The sequence below is a fragment of the Haemaphysalis longicornis genome, unplaced genomic scaffold (assembly GCF_048455015.1).
Source record: "Haemaphysalis longicornis isolate Haplotype H1 unplaced genomic scaffold, Haemaphysalis longicornis Haplotype H1 scaffold_3, whole genome shotgun sequence".
Classification (NCBI taxonomy): domain Eukaryota; kingdom Metazoa; phylum Arthropoda; class Arachnida; order Ixodida; family Ixodidae; genus Haemaphysalis; species Haemaphysalis longicornis.
In genome coordinates, this window is record NW_027526335.1 from 24,663,736 (window position 1) to 24,679,168 (window position 15,433).

At 46.7% G+C, this 15,433-nt stretch overlaps 1 protein-coding gene across 1 annotated transcript; it reads left to right on the top strand.

The window, feature by feature from the left end:
* Positions 1–13,719: 13,719 nt before the first annotated feature.
* LOC144174156 (P2X purinoceptor 7-like) lies at positions 13,720–15,427 on the top strand. The gene is made up of 3 exons (XM_077702653.1): positions 13,720–14,166; positions 14,910–15,125; positions 15,214–15,427. Exons 1-3 carry the CDS (start codon positions 14,000–14,002, stop codon positions 15,425–15,427), a joined length of 597 nt encoding a protein of 198 aa, XP_077558779.1. The 5' UTR covers positions 13,720–13,999.
* Positions 15,428–15,433: the final 6 nt, after the last annotated feature.

Here is a 15,433-nt window from a genome sequence, read left to right on the forward strand (position 1 = left end):
ATGTAGATTTCGCAATAGTTCCAAACGTAATCATAAGAATAACGTAAATGGAGATAAGTGCTCGAGTGAAATTTTGAAAAAACTAAAAAATTACAAAATTATAAAAAAAATACGAAAAACGTCAGAACGTATACCGCTTGGCATCTCCACAATAAGCAGATTTCGCAAAAGTTGCACCTGTAATCGTTACAGTAGCGTAAATGGAGATAATCTGTCGAACGAAATTTTGAAAAACTAAAAAAAAAATAAGAAAAACAGAAAACAATTACGGAAAATGGCGAACCGTGTAACCTCCTGCATTTCCACAATTATGCAGATTTCGGAAAATTTCCAAATGTAATCCTTATAGTAACGTAAATGGAGATAATTACCCGGGCGAAATTGCGAAAAAATAAAAAAATAAAAAAATATTTTAAAAATACGAAAAATGGCAAAATGTACTACGCATGACATTTGCACAATATTGAAGATTTCACGAAAGTTTCACCTGTAATCATTACAATAGCGTAAATGGAGGTAATTGGTCGGACAGGATTGAGAAAAAAACAAAAATTTGGCCGTAAAAAACTCACACTCAAGGCAGGCGGCATAAGAATGCTTCGCATTAGTAGATAATTCTCTGAATTTCTGCAGAATTTTTTTTTTCTTTCACTTCTTGGACTGCGTCTAGCTTCGCTGGTCATTCTCCTTCATAAAGTGGAAGGGCAGTGTGAATTGTTTTGTAGAATTGGTTTAAAACATTTATTTTATTTTATTTATTTATTCAATACTGCCATCCGCCCTTTGGCAGCCAGAGCAGGAGTGGTACAGTGCAGAGTACGAACACAGGGTTTACACGCGACCAGACAACACGGCCCGCGGTTCACAGGGAAGCAATAATGCAGTAAGCTTACAGAGTATTACGACACACAAGCGCACGCAATCAGTACACCGCCCACGATACGCAAAGCAGCAGTAATTCTCGTTACAAATGAAATGCCTACATGAGTATACAATAAAACCGGCAATGCTAGTCTAATGCAAAACACAACAAAGTACACTACGGTCATTGCCCAGGAAGTGCGAAAAAAAAAAAAGTCTGACGTTGCCAATTAAAGATAGGAAAACACTGCGCAAAAAAAAAAAAAGACGAGCAGTGTGCGTTAGTGGCGTGGTTGCAAGCTAACACTTGTAATACATTAGTTCAACCACGGCCTCCGCGATCGGCTGTCGGCGGCCACGGTTCAACAGAACAGAAGGGGAACCAGACTAGCTCTTCAATCATACACAATTTTGAACAGCCGTTGAAAAAACATTTTGATTAGTTAAGTTAGTAACGTTGCGTGGCAAAGTGTTCCATTCTGCTATCGTTTTCGGGAAAAAGGATAGGCCGTGAGCGTTTGTTCTTGTGGAAGGCATTAGGATTGTTTTGTTGTGCTTGTTCCGGGTGGGGCGTGACATGTTGAATTCCAGGTAGGTATTGAAGTCAAGCTTTGAATAACCATTGACTATGCTGTGTAATAATTTAAGTCGATCTTATTTGCGGCCGGCCTCTAGTGTTGGTAGGTCAGAACGCCTGCGCAGTTCTGTCACGGATACTCGCCTGCTGTATATATATGCGTTGTGAATACATCGCAACGCTTTCTTTTGTACCCGCTCGAGCATCGCTGAATCCGTCTTTCTGTGTGGGTCCGAAACAACGTCTGCATTTTCGAGCAAGGGGCGGACCAGCGTAGTATACGCAACGGTCTTCGTTCTGCTTGTACAGTGCTGAAGTCGGTGTCTTAGTAGCCAAAGTCTGCGCAGTGCTGATGATGTAATGTTTTGTATTTGTTTGTTCCAGGTGAAGTTTGATGTCATGGTTACACCCAAATATTTGAACTCGTTAACAGCCTCTAATTCAACATTGTCAATTTTATAAGCACATTGAAGAGAACACTTTTTGCGCGTTATTGTCATTTGGCGGCTCATGTTCCAATCGGCACACCAATTACTAACAGCGGTTAAGTATTTGTTGAGAACTTTCTGGTCATTTGCCGATTCAATATACAACGCAGTCATCGGCAAAGAAACGGAAACGCACCGGACAGTCGAAGTGTAAATCGTTTAAATAGATAATGAAAAGCAACGAACCTAAGACGGAGCCCTGTGGGACTCCAGAAACAAGTGATGACAAGGGAGAGGTAGACTCACCTATTTGAACGTACTGGTACCGGCTTGATAAGTAGGAGTCCAACCACTGAGTTATTTTCTCATTTTTGACCAAGTTCCGAATTTTCAACATAAGGTGAAAACATGAATAATATAGTGACCAGGGTCACAAAATTAACCCTCTTTACTTTTACTCTTTATTTACTAGTAAAGTAATGGTATTGCCATCTGTTGTCAATTCTTCACGTGGGCGGTGTCACGTGTGCATGGCCACGTGTCTGGAGAACCAACGGGATGTATTTCTATGTTCCGAAATAAAATGACGCCAAAATCATGAGCCATGGTGTTCTTTTCCCCTTTTAGTCCTTAAAACGAGGCGAAACACTTCAATGCAAGACCCGAGACCGCCCCTTGTTGAAAAAAAACGGAGGAAATCGTGGGTTAGTGAATCTGACTTATGATTCCGGACCTCAGAAGCAAAGGGGCCAGAGGTTGATCCTCAAAATTCCGAACTTGCAAAAGCAGTTTCAATTTCCGATCTGTAACAGGGCGCGCATGCACACTGATACCGGCGACAGACAGATGCCGGAAAAAAGATATCCCGTATAAAAAGCTAATCACAGGTGTCTGCATAAAATTCACCAAATTCTACAGTATCAGAACACAGCAAGTGCTAAAATTGCATTTATTTATTTATTTATTTATTTATTTATTTATTTATTTATTTATTTATTTATTTATTTATTTATTTATTTATTTATTTATTTATTTATTTATTTATTTATTTATTTATTTATTTATTTATTTATTTATTTCGGAACAATAAAACACCAAAAACTACGGTACCTACACTTTCAACTACTTGGAAAACAAAGCGTAATCACATGCCTACTGCTGTGAAAACACTGTAAAACGTTACAGTTAAAACTGGATTTAACGAAGTTGACGAAAATTCGCAATTTCTCGTTACATGCAGGTTTTCGTTGCATGCAGTATTCGAGCTTAGGCTAGTGTGAATGAAGCTGTAACAAAACCAAAGCGCTAGAAATTAGTGATGCTGAGCTCGCCCCTAAAGGATTTATTTCCGAGTGAGAAACTGCGTGATTTGTGCCTCCTGCTTTCCCACGAACTTAGTCACCACGCGGCACTCCAAAGACGCAAGCTCAACCGCCCCTGCATTCACAAACGTAAGTTAAGTATCATTTTTGCCGTTTGACATCTCACGGTGCCTTAGCCGTTTCAAGGACCAAACGTATGCTGAAGGGGCTCCTTTAGCCAACTTGATGATCCTTCCCGCACCCAACAGTGTTGAGAGGGTGCGAGCTAGGATACTGTAACTGCATGGCAGTGGCATTCTTCTTTCTCGCCGACGGTGACGGCATTTAAAATTGCGCGGTTTGACTGAAAAGACAAAACATCTCATTCTCTGGCCGCAGAACTCTTCACCGAAGAACCGACACCACAGGTGGCAATGGAGACGGGCAACTACACGCCGACTGGTGTGCCTTGCACCTAAACGCGTGGTAGTTTGCGGTGCGGGCGAAGTTTGCTAAATAAGTGCATTTCTCCGGCCGATTTTTCAGAAAAAGTGCAAAAAAAAAATTGGCTCATCAGCGTAACGAATTCGTTACATAAAGGTTAACCATCCACACGCCTTCGTTACATAGATGTCGCAAACACTAGTGTTTCAATGGGGATGCCGATGGAGAATTGAAAAACTTCGTCAAATACAGGAATTCGTTACACAGAGGTTCGTTACATTAAGGCTTAACTGTGTATATAAACTAATTGTGTCAGGGATTCACTAAGCAACGTCTTATGAGATGCAAACGCAAATCTCTTTCATTTGGCTACGTTGGTCGGCGAGTCCTGTTCTCATGTCAGCTGTAAGCCTGCAACCTCGACATCGGACTCACTGCAGCTACTTGTGTGGCAGAATCCCTATTCATTCTTCTGCTGCGGCTACCTCCACTGAAGCTAAAGGCCAATAGAGAGCGTGGGTAAGAGCGAGCGCGCGCGCTCATGAGAGACGTGCTATGGAACGCATCAGTGGCGATGGACGCGCTTCTTTTCTCTGTTTTATTTCTGACGCGCGCGCTATGGTGCGAGCATGGAGTGTCATACTGATATGTACCAGAAAGAAATCCGGCGCTGCAATCGCGGGCCGTCGCAGGCGCCGCCATTGAAGCTACAGACGTTTCTCGCCTACTTGGCTTGGCTAGCCACAAGGCTTCTTTCTTATATCGAAGCCAAAATCAACAAAAAAGGATAACATCTTTTTTCTTGTTCATGTTCCATTGAGCTCCTAAATAATCTTTGACAAATAACCCTTTTTGACGCTTCACTTTTATGACAAAACGAAGCTTCTAAACTAATATTGCTGCCTTTTTGCAGCCAGAGGCAACTTTTCAGCCTGTTCATGAGCCATGCCAAGTAAAAGTTAACCGCATTATGTGTACTTTTCCTTTTTACTAGTTGGTAGGAGGTCCCTCCCCAGTCTATGACTATGGGACCTCCTAGAGTTGTCTATGCGCTGTACCATTTCAACTGAAACAATAAACTGAAACTGAAAAAAGTGGAACGTGCCTGCCCGCTACATGACAGAACGCTCCCTGAATCGCGGCTCCCCTAGACAGTGGCGCAAGATTTTCCTTTAGTATATTAATATGAAACTCTATAGGTGCGATTCTTACCGAACAACGTTTCCCGAGAATTCATTCGGCAGGTGTTGGCTCCGACGTCGCAAAGATGACACAAATCACGTGCTTTTCGGGCGCGGCTTTTGCGGGCGCCAGCTGGGTGTGTAATTCAGCCGACGTAACCAAGTAGTGCTTTCGCGTTAGCAAGAGGGAGCTAGCTTAGGCGAAGACAAAGCGCAGGGAGGCAGCTGAAGCGATCCGGCGATGTCGTGTGAAAGACTGTCTGGCACAGCGCGACAACCATTCATACACGGCTGCGAACACAGAGACATCAAAGGATAGAGAATACAGTTAAACCTGGGCGTAACGAACCTACATGTAGCGAATTCCTGGATTTAAAGAAAGTTTTCCAGTTCTCCATTGCCAGTCCTATTGAAACCCATGTGTTTGCGACCTGTACGTAATGAAGGCGTTGCGACTGTTAACTTTGATGTAACGAATTCGCTACCCTGATGAGGCATTGTTTTTAACACGAAAGTGTTTTATGCCCGGATGCACCAAGATTTCACTGTCGTCACTACCGTCACGGAAATGACTCTAATACAACGAACACAAGAGAAACGACAGAAAACATATCATTGACGCTGATGGTGCTGCCGTCAAGGAGACGGGAAGCGAAGTAGTGTATCATGTCGCTAATGAGCGCCGACAGTTGGCGCCTCGATCGGGCAGGGTAGCCGGTAACCTGTGTAAGAAAACTTGCATTACGCGCCGCAAAAGCAACAACGTCAACGGGCGTCATTGCCTTTGCAGCTGAGCACGTCGCAACGCAACCGTCTGCCATGCCCGCCACAAATCAGGACCGAAGTAGTCGCACCTTTGCCGAAGCGACCCGCCAGCAGGACGTCGCCCGCCAGGCGCACCCACAAGACAGCCGCCGACCCGCAAATTGTGCTGCTTTAGCTGCAGATTTATGCTCATTTAACGGTATTATTCTCCTTTAAGTTAGTATTATGTTCATTTAACGGTATTATGCTCAATTATGCTCCTTTAACGGTAAGCCTTGTTTACCGTTAGTGAACCTACATGGCGCCACCATACCGTGGCAAGCCGTTTTCTGCCTCTGGTTTGTTTTTGACCGTATTTGAACCTGGCTTGTTTTTGTTTAGAGAGAAAATAATCATTTTGTGAAACAAAGTGCCCGCTCGACAAATATGGTCACGTAATACACCGTTGCTTGCGTCAATCGGGGTGTCGTCTAAAACTACCCCAAAGCCCTGCAGTCCTGTGTAGCTAAACCAAACATAGTGCGCGCAGTACCTACAGCAGTACGCATCGGTACTTCTTTTTCCGGACGCTTTCGTAACTTCCACTGTCGGTCCCACCATTCTTACTGCTTTAAAAAGAACATGGCCTAAATTTAAGAGCGAATAGCCCGTTCAGCAAGCTTATAAGGTCTGCCAAATTTGCGTTTGCTTTTGCCGGCCTCCGCCAATCGCAGAGCTGGCTGGTATGATGACATCATAGGTTCTGTTGCGGGAAATGAGCGAGTGGGTCGCATGGCCTTTCCCCTTTTTCCTAATTATACAGCTTATTTCAGCCAAGTTTACGCTAAAACTGGTGTCAGTATGATTCTAACGAGGCAATCTTTTGAATGAACCAAGCTTGTGCTTCGTCTTCATGGCTTTTTTAAAACGAGTTAAGGCACCGGAAAGTCTCAAAAGGCATAAGTGGTACTTAAGTTGCGTTTGGGAATACGGGGGAACGTTACCGTGATTCTTTGGAGTTCCGTGTAGTGACTACGTTTCTGGGAAAGTAGTAGAACTGCAAATCACGCAATTTTTCACTGTGAAATTAATTCTTTAGGTTGACCTCACCATCACTAATGTGTAGCATTTTGGTTTCGTTTCTCTTTCATTGCCACGAGCCTTAACTCGAAAACTGCATGTAACAAAAACCTAGATCTAACAAAAAATTGCGAGTTTTTGTCAACTTCGTAATATACAGGTTTAACTGAAACATTAAATTCCGGTGTGTAGCTTGCAGCCAAGCAAGCACAAACAATTTGATAATGCTTGCACCGATGATGAACATTAAGGAACTCGTCATCGCTCCAAGATGCTACGTACATATTCAACACTTTTAGTTTGAACGATGTGCAAAATAAAGTCTCCGACGTCGGAAACTTCCCTTCCAGCTTTGGTTTGGTCGTCATTGCGCATGAAACCCCGTGCCTGAAGATCAAGAAGCCTTTTGCGAACTTCACTAGCATATACGGTTCAATTTCTACGTGATTCTGTTGCCCCGTTTTATTACATATATTACTTTCTTTGAGTTCACTTTTATTTTAATTAGTGCGGCAAGCATATTCCACTCGCGTGCGATAATAAGTCGTGGGATATTAGTGCACTGAGAGTTTCAAAAGTTATTTTGTGTGGAAACAAAGAAAATGCACGCTCATGAATCGTCACAGACACTGATCACAGTACAAGTAGCAATGCCCGTTTTTGTTTCAGAGTGTGGTTAACGTTTATTTTGCAAGCACGATGGAATCTTTATAAGTTATATGGTTCTGACACTGCTCGCATTTGAATGGGGCGAAAGGAAATTTTACCATCGTGATGATCTTTTAAATGACTCAGAGGGAACGCTTCTCTCAAGCGACGCCAGATTACCGGAAGGAACTTGTATTGAGCGCCTTGTGCATCAATCGATGGAATGCGGCGGTGTCCCCGTTTCCGTTTTGTTCGTGCTTGCAGAGAACGCCCGTTATCATTCCCACTGAACGGTTTCAGCGACCGAGCACTGAGCTTTTGTTTCCAAATTTGGGGCATGATGAGGTTGAAGGCGTGGTTTTCCTGCACTGTTCTTCCAATACGGTTCTATCTAAAAACAACATGCGCAGTATGCCACAAAGAATTGTCGAGATTGTGTTGTTGCTTTTGTTGTTCACAGTTGCTGTTTCGGAGCAAACAACAGCAAAAAAGTTATTGGTCACGGCTCTTGATCGACTGATCACTTGCAAAGCGTTTTGCATTGCGCATCAGACGACAGGAGACCAACCAGATGGTCTTGCGCATTAGACAGTAGCCTAGTAGCCTTCGATGCCGTCTAAACTAAAAATAAACCACCAGAACGACAGCCACTCATCACGCGGAACGCTATATTCACTTGATGATAGCCCGCCCATATGTACTTTTGTTCTTTTAAGGGCGAAATGTGCACGATGTTGTCTGCGAAACGTCTTCGACACATTACGCACGTCTTGTCCTGGGTTACCATTGTCTCTTTCATGGTAGTGCGAGAAGTATAGGTGCTCTTTCTTACTCTTATATTCCTGCACAAGAACTTCACAATCGGACAAAGAATTTGTTTCCAGAGAAAATCAACGAGATAAACTGTTCTTCCAATCTTGTCCCCCCATTCCTTCTTACCCTTGCTGAAAATTAAAGTGCGCTATATTGCCGCGAACCATACATTGGGTTTGTTTATTTGTGTTTTGCTTTTACCGCCCGGCTGCGCCGGTCTGTGTTATCTCTGCGCCAAGGGAAGCGCGTGTTCCATTCTTTCTTTCTGTGCCGCATGTGTTATCTGTTGTGATAGGGAGAGCATTCCGATCTAACGTGAACAGCCCAGAATAATCTTCTTGGATCTACTATGTTCTCGATGTGAATCGACGTTTCGAGAACCACGCGCGCCGAAAGATAAAAAAATTACCCGCACCTCCCCGAGGGGGATCGTGAGGATGCAGAGCATCTTTGTTGCTATACCGGCGTTAATTGCGTTGTTAATTACGGTATTACGTTGTTGGGTGTTGTTACGTTGTTATTCCGTTTTAAATTGCGAATGGTTACCATCATCATCACACATTGCTCGAGTACTTTGAATGTATGAGACTAAGAGTGCGCCTAAGAGAGCGCCTAAGAGAGCGACTAAGAGAGCACGCACCCGGAGGGAGAAGCGCGCCAACCCGAAGACGACGCGAAGAGGAGGAGGGGAGAGGAGGTGCGAGCGCGCGCTAGCAGCTGGAGTGGAGAGGAGGATGAGAGAGGGCGCGCGCATGCGCGCTTATCACAGCTGGTGGGGGTGGAGCCGCGGAGGGAGGAGCTCGACAGCGCACAGACGGCGTGGAGAGGAGGAGGGGAGAGGAGAGTACGAGCGCACGTTATCGCACAGCTGGCGGGTGCGGACGGACGGCGCGCACCGACGACGAGTGACAGGCCGCCGCTATAAGATGCTATGCATCTAAAAGCCTGCAGTGCGGACGCCGGGGCATTCGATTCTGCGACGCTCGCCGACGCAAGTCACTTTGTTGACCGCTGCTTCGCCGCCTCTGTATTCTTTTGAGTTGTTATGGGAGCACAAGTTCGCTCCAATAAACGTGTTTCTCATTCAAGACAACTGCATGTCCTTGTCTTCGTGACAATATCAATGACATTCCCAAGATTCCTTAGAGGTGCAAGCACGTAAATGTATACAGGGACAATGGCTCTCTGCGGAAGTTGCAAGCCACTAGCGCCTTCCATTTCATTTGCGGTGTTAAGCATTGCTGTAGATAATGTGTCAGAACAGCTTGGGGCCTATGGATGATTTGCAAATGGGGCGTTATTACCGCGGACGCGTTACTTGGCTAGGTCGTGAAAATCATGCCTGCAGCCTGCATCGACAAAAAAAAATATCCCTGGCCATCACCCCAAATATGAACATGGGGAGGCGCGAAGCATGCAGTGTATAAGTGCATTCTTGGTGCCTTGACGTTTTTGCCCGCAGAGATGAAACTAAGAACAACTGCGAGTTGGACGAGTCGGTGAAATGAAACCGTTGGGGGGTCGAGGTATACAGCTTTGCTGTAAAAGCCACGTGTCTTTCAAACACGAAGCGTTCTAGCGCGAGGCGTTCGAGAACGAGTGTCCCGGTGTTAGTACGCGTTACGTTATAGCGCGAGGCGTTGGAAAACGAGTGTCCTGGTGTTTTAGTACCATGACGACATGAAACTACGACGACGGGAGACGCCGACACCCCGAGCTCCTCAGGGACTTCGCCCCTAAAAGCGCCCACAAACGACGTTCAGAAAGCCCATCCTCTCCCACCAAAACTGGCACTGGCACAAACACCTAAAGCCGAAACGCCCAGCACGCGCTCAATTCCCTTTGGTTGGTACTTGTTTGTTAGTACCTGCATCAGAAATAAAACACAAAGAAAAATGGCATGCCCATTCGCTGCGACAGGTTCCCTAGTCTGTCGTCTATCAGATAATAGGACAGGTGGCAATAGCAAGAAGAGGTAAAAATTTTATTTGCACCACCGCTTGTACCGGGGCGACTAGTTGGCGCTGGGAGTTTTCGTCCGAGCGGCCCAGGGCTTCCGTCCAATGGTCAGGGGAGGTTTTTTTTGTTTTGTTTTTTTGTTTTGTTTTTTTTTTGTGGGGGGGGGGGGGAGGAGAGGGGTCGGAGATACAGGCACACGTCTGGTGTTGCACGGTGGATTTAGCGCCACAGTGCGGGCCAACTGGAGCGGAATAGTGTAGTATAGGTATAGTGTCCTGTGCAGTTCCTCCTTTTATCCTGCGTTTTTCTGCGCTTTTAGTCAGGTTGAAGAGACAATCGAACATGTGCTTTGTTGTTGCCCCCAGTATTCATCGGAAAGACGCCTTTTGGCCGCCGAGCTCAGCCGTTTGGACAATCAACCTTTCAAAGTAAAGACTATTCTAGGACATCTACCCCTACAGTCAACTTCGCAGAAGGCAAAAAGCAGAAACGCAAAAGCCCTTTTCGTTTCATGAAGGACGCGGGCTTAGCAGAAAGACTATATAGTGCCCACAAAGGCACTAAAGAGTGTGAGTGGCACCGCTCTTACACCTCTTTTTCGCCTGCCCTCTTTTTCATCCCCTCAACACCCCTTCCCCAGTGCCGAGTAGCAATCTGGGCTCTACGCCTGGATAACCTCTCGGCCTTTCCGTTCGATTTTCTCTTCTCTCTCTCTCTAGTCAATATGTCTCCATACCAACTTGCCCATTTGTCGGTGCTCGTAAGGGTAGAGGGGTAGGCGGATGAGTGAATGAATGAATGAAATCTTTATTGACAACAACAGGTGCAGTTAGGGCGCCTGCCCGGTGGTGGGGATCCCTAGTCCGGGATCCCCTGGCTGCGGCTGGCTGCACGGGCCCTTTGCACCAGGTCAAGCTGGGTAAATTCGATGGAAGGCTCGGTTTCGAAGCGCTTACGTTTTAGGAAGCGCCACGGTCATTCCTAGGAGGTTAGGGATTGGTGGGGTTGGGGGTACCGTGTTGCGGGAGTGGCGGTAGTTGTCAGTAACGCCCAGATAAGTAGTGAGGGAGTCCCTAGCGGAGTAACCTCTTTGACCAAGTGGTCTCGTCAGGCGCAAGGGTGACGAGTGCTCGTGCAGTCTTACGAGCCCACTCCGCGCCGTCTAGTCCCGTGTGTTCCGGTAATGAAAGGAGTTCGGTAGGACGCTAGGGGGATTAATTTTGTAGAAAAATTTTGTAAGGTAGTGTGGAGATGGGGCCGCTGGCAAAATTTTTGATGGCCGTCTTTGGATCGGATGACATTTGATCAGGGGAAGGCCGGTGTGTGAGAGCCAGAGCCATGGCCGCCTCTTACGCAACATGTGGGGTTGTGGTGGCAGTTGTGAGGGATGTAAGGAGAGTAGTAGTCGGCGAGCAGACGACGACCGTGAAGGCCGGTTTGTGCCTGTGTGCTGCAGCGCCTACGTAGAAGGTGTTTGACGAGGGGGAAAAAGGGACGACAAGGGCATGCGACCGAGCAGCTTTTCGGGCAGTATATATAGTATGATCAGTAGGGCTCATATTACGGCTGAGTGGGCGGATTGTTATGCAATGTCTGTAATCGGGTGGAGAAAGAACCACGGTGTTGATGTAAAAGGAGTATGTATTTGTGCTTCCTTAAGTATAAGAGTTCGCCTACTGTTCGTTTAGACAGGTGATGTGTCTGGCCTGTGCGATGCGCTTCAATTAATTCAACCAGGGTTTTGCAGGTGCCGGTGGCCCTTAGTTTGGCTGTGGATGCGTGAGGAGGTAAGCCGACGGCAGCCCTGTGGGCCTTACAGATGAGCCCGTCTACTTTGGTGAACTACCGTAATTACCCGATTCTAACGCGCACTTTTTTTCCTGAAAAATAGGTCGAAAAATCACATGCGCGTTAGAATCGGATACAAAACTGAAACGCCGAAACAGCGGAAATTTCGTCCCACCCATCGCCACCGCCATCTCAAGATGACGCCAAAGCTTTTAGCAACAATTTTTCGGACGCACGAAGCACAGATGCCTAGGCTTTTCCATCGGCGTTGACACAAATCGTGAAATCGTTCCACTTGCGCGCTTGATAACAGCAATGGCAGCAGCGGCTCTCACGCGTTCAAAACGAGCGGTCGGCTGAAGCGTGCGCCTCTGGAGAAGCTCGCAGGATGGGCGTGCGAGGCGTGGGCCACGATCCCATCGACCATGGTTGAACGTTCGTTCAGAAGTGTGGCATCGCGAACGCGCTTGACGGCACCAAGGACGAGCTGTTGTGGTCAGCGGAGAGCGACGAGGAGTGAGATGAGTGAGAATACTTCGCGAAATAAATCGCCCGTTTCTCTCGCATTCGTTTTTCTGGCTCACAAAGTTTCGTGCGCGTTGCAATCGGAGGTTCAAGTTTTTTCGTTTTTTTTTTCAGGAAAATCGGGTGCGCGTTAGAATCGGGGGTGCGTTAGAATCGGGTAATTACGGTAAGTGGTAGAGAAGGACAGTTGTGGGAGGGTTTAGATAATGTGGCTCAGTAGAAATGCCTGGATGACTAGGCAGCGGTCCTTCTCCTTCGGGCTGTGGCCTTTAGCAGTTACTCGCTTCAGGAGGCCTATAATCTGCGTTACATGGGAAGAACAGGTGTGTAGGACCGATGTGTTTCGGTGATTGGATTGGATGACTATGCCGAGTATTTTTATGCAATTCACAGTTGGTTTAGGGACATTGTCCAGAGATACATGCACATTGGGTGCCGTTTTAGGGGTGGTGAAATGTATTTACAGCATGATGAGTTCGGATTTTGGTGACGAGCACGTTAAACCAGCTTCCTGGGCTGCCTGTTGTACGGTGAGACTCCTGCTCAAAGTGTTGCTTCTATATCATCTGCGCTGCCCCCAGTTACCCAAAAGGTGATATCACCAGCGTAAATACTATAGCTTAGCCGAGGGATATTATCCAGCATTGGTGGAGGGGGGGGGGGGGGGAGACAGCGAGATTAAAGAGGATGAGAAGAGGACTGAACCTTGTGGAGTGCCGATGGACGGGAGTTGGTAGTTGGGGGATTGGAGGTCGCTGAATTTGTAGCGTGTATGCGATTTGAGAGGAATGCCTCTACGTAGTTGTATGTACGTTCACCACAAGCTATGCGGGCAAGGCCTCGAAGTATGGCTTGATGAGTTGCCTGATCAAATGTTTTTTTTAAGTCTAGGGTCAAGGTGGCCGAATAGTCGTGTTAAGAGGGTTGTTAGAGGAGATCAGTGTACAGATGTAGGCGTACGTCATTAACTGCAAGGCCTGCGCGGAATCAATATGTGTGTGGGGAAAGTAATTGTCCTCAATATAGTTATTGAGCCGGGCAAGTACTATTCGCCCCATCAGTTTCCCTAAGCGGGAAGTTAGCCATATAGGCCGAACGGATTGACGGAAAGGGGTTTCCCTAGTTTAGGAATGAGAGTGACTTCGGCGTGAGTAAACTCGGGGGTAGGGAGGGGGCCTGCTTCCCTGTAAGCATTATACCAATCGGTAAAATATTCTACTGAAGGATCATCTAAATTACGGAACATTTTATTAGCAAACCGGCTACAACCGGGAGCTGACTAGATTCGAGGTCATCTAGGACTGTCCTCACTTCCGCTTCAAGGATTGGTAGGTCAAGGGGCTCGTTAGGGGAGGGGTGGTGTATTAAAGGGCTGGTGAAGCACTTTTCGAAAAAAATTAGTTAAGCGCAGTACTTTATGGTTTTCACCACGCTGAATTCAAAAAACGTGTTTATTTGATGCGTAAGTGAACGCAAAGGGCTTGTTTTCGCCAAAATAAACGACCCCCGCCCGAGGGCACGAACTGAGCTCGAGCAGCCTTTCGCCATTGGCGGGCGGTCGGTGACGTCATCATCGGAATAGTCAGCGGCGCGCCGGCCGCTCGGTGTACAAGTGCCGTGCGAACACGTTTACATCCAGGCCAAAAAGACATGGAAGATTCTCACAACCCTTTTTTATTGAGGAATGAGGAGCTGGGGGCAGCTCCATACTTGTTTGAGCCCATGGCTTCGCGAAAGCCGCCCATGAATCCCGGCGGCACGGACGGCTCGGCTACCCCTGAAGTGCCCACGAGCGCACGACTAAGAAATCTGCTGTGGTAAGTGATACGATGTAACACTCATTTTGTAGTTAAAAATAGAGTCATGTGCTGCGTTTTCGTGATGTGATATCAGAAAGATCGACTATACAAGCGCTGGCGAGCAAGCGTTGCTTCGAGGCCAGGTTCACAACACCGGCGTGCTCAGTGAGGTTGCGCCAGCGCCTAATGTGGCTGTATTATTGAATAGCAGTTAATATAAGCGTTTTCGATATTTCAGTATTACCGCAGCTCTTTAATGCTTGTATACGAAGACATTCAGCGGTGTTTATTTCCACGTTTGTGCTGACGATTGCCCTCGCGACGGGACACGATATACACAAAGCCGCGCACACCGCTGACCGTGCTAGCCGGCCACTTTTGCTTGTGTAGGTGGAAAAAAGAAACCTGCGCGTAAGCGATACGTTTATTATTTTTTTTCGCTTGTGTTGTTATTACCCAGCCAAGTTTTCTGTATCTGCTTTGAAGTTCTTTGTGAAGATCTCGCGCACATGCGGCTATTTTCTCGATCGATCGAGGCTGTTAAAATCTACTCATGTTCGAGGGATGAGCTTGCGGATTTGCTCAATAATTTTTATGTACGAATGATATGTTTGAATATTTAGTGTGCTCGGTTCGTGATATCTAGATGAGCATGGCAGGCCCCTATCTTTCCACGAGATATGCGCCAACCTACGCCACTCGTCAGTTTACGAAAAAGTTAATGTGTTTCAACTTATCACAAAACGCTTCTTCCTTGTCAGGTGTGCCTGCAACCACTGCATCCCTATGGGGGAAGCAATTGAATGCCTCTGCTGCCGGGAAATCCCGGAAATTCGGCGCAGGCTAAGGCGGCACCAGTGCGTCACACTGACGCGGAAGTTCAAGGCGGTATGCTTGGACCGCGCAGTTCTAGAAGTGGCGCTGAAACAGCGCAGGAGGCGGCTGCCCCCAGCTGGCGATCGGGACAGCAGGAACAGGCAAGCTAAGCCATGGCACCAGAAATCAGGCGGCTTTAATTTCAAGAGTGAATATAACTTGTGTATAACGACACCTTTTTGTTTTTAGAGCGCTACGGCATGCTGCATTCATGCAGTTTGCACTGCTCACGTGGGGACGCTTGGGGAAAGGGAAGAGGCGCGTTCTGCCCAGCTGCGTCGTGACAGCAGTGCGCAGCAAGTACCCATCGGTGACTGGGCAGTACAGTGGATTCAAACATGCAAGTATTATAGTACAAAAAGTGCTCAGTGATAATCCCATGGCCTGCATGAAACCATTCTGATGTGTG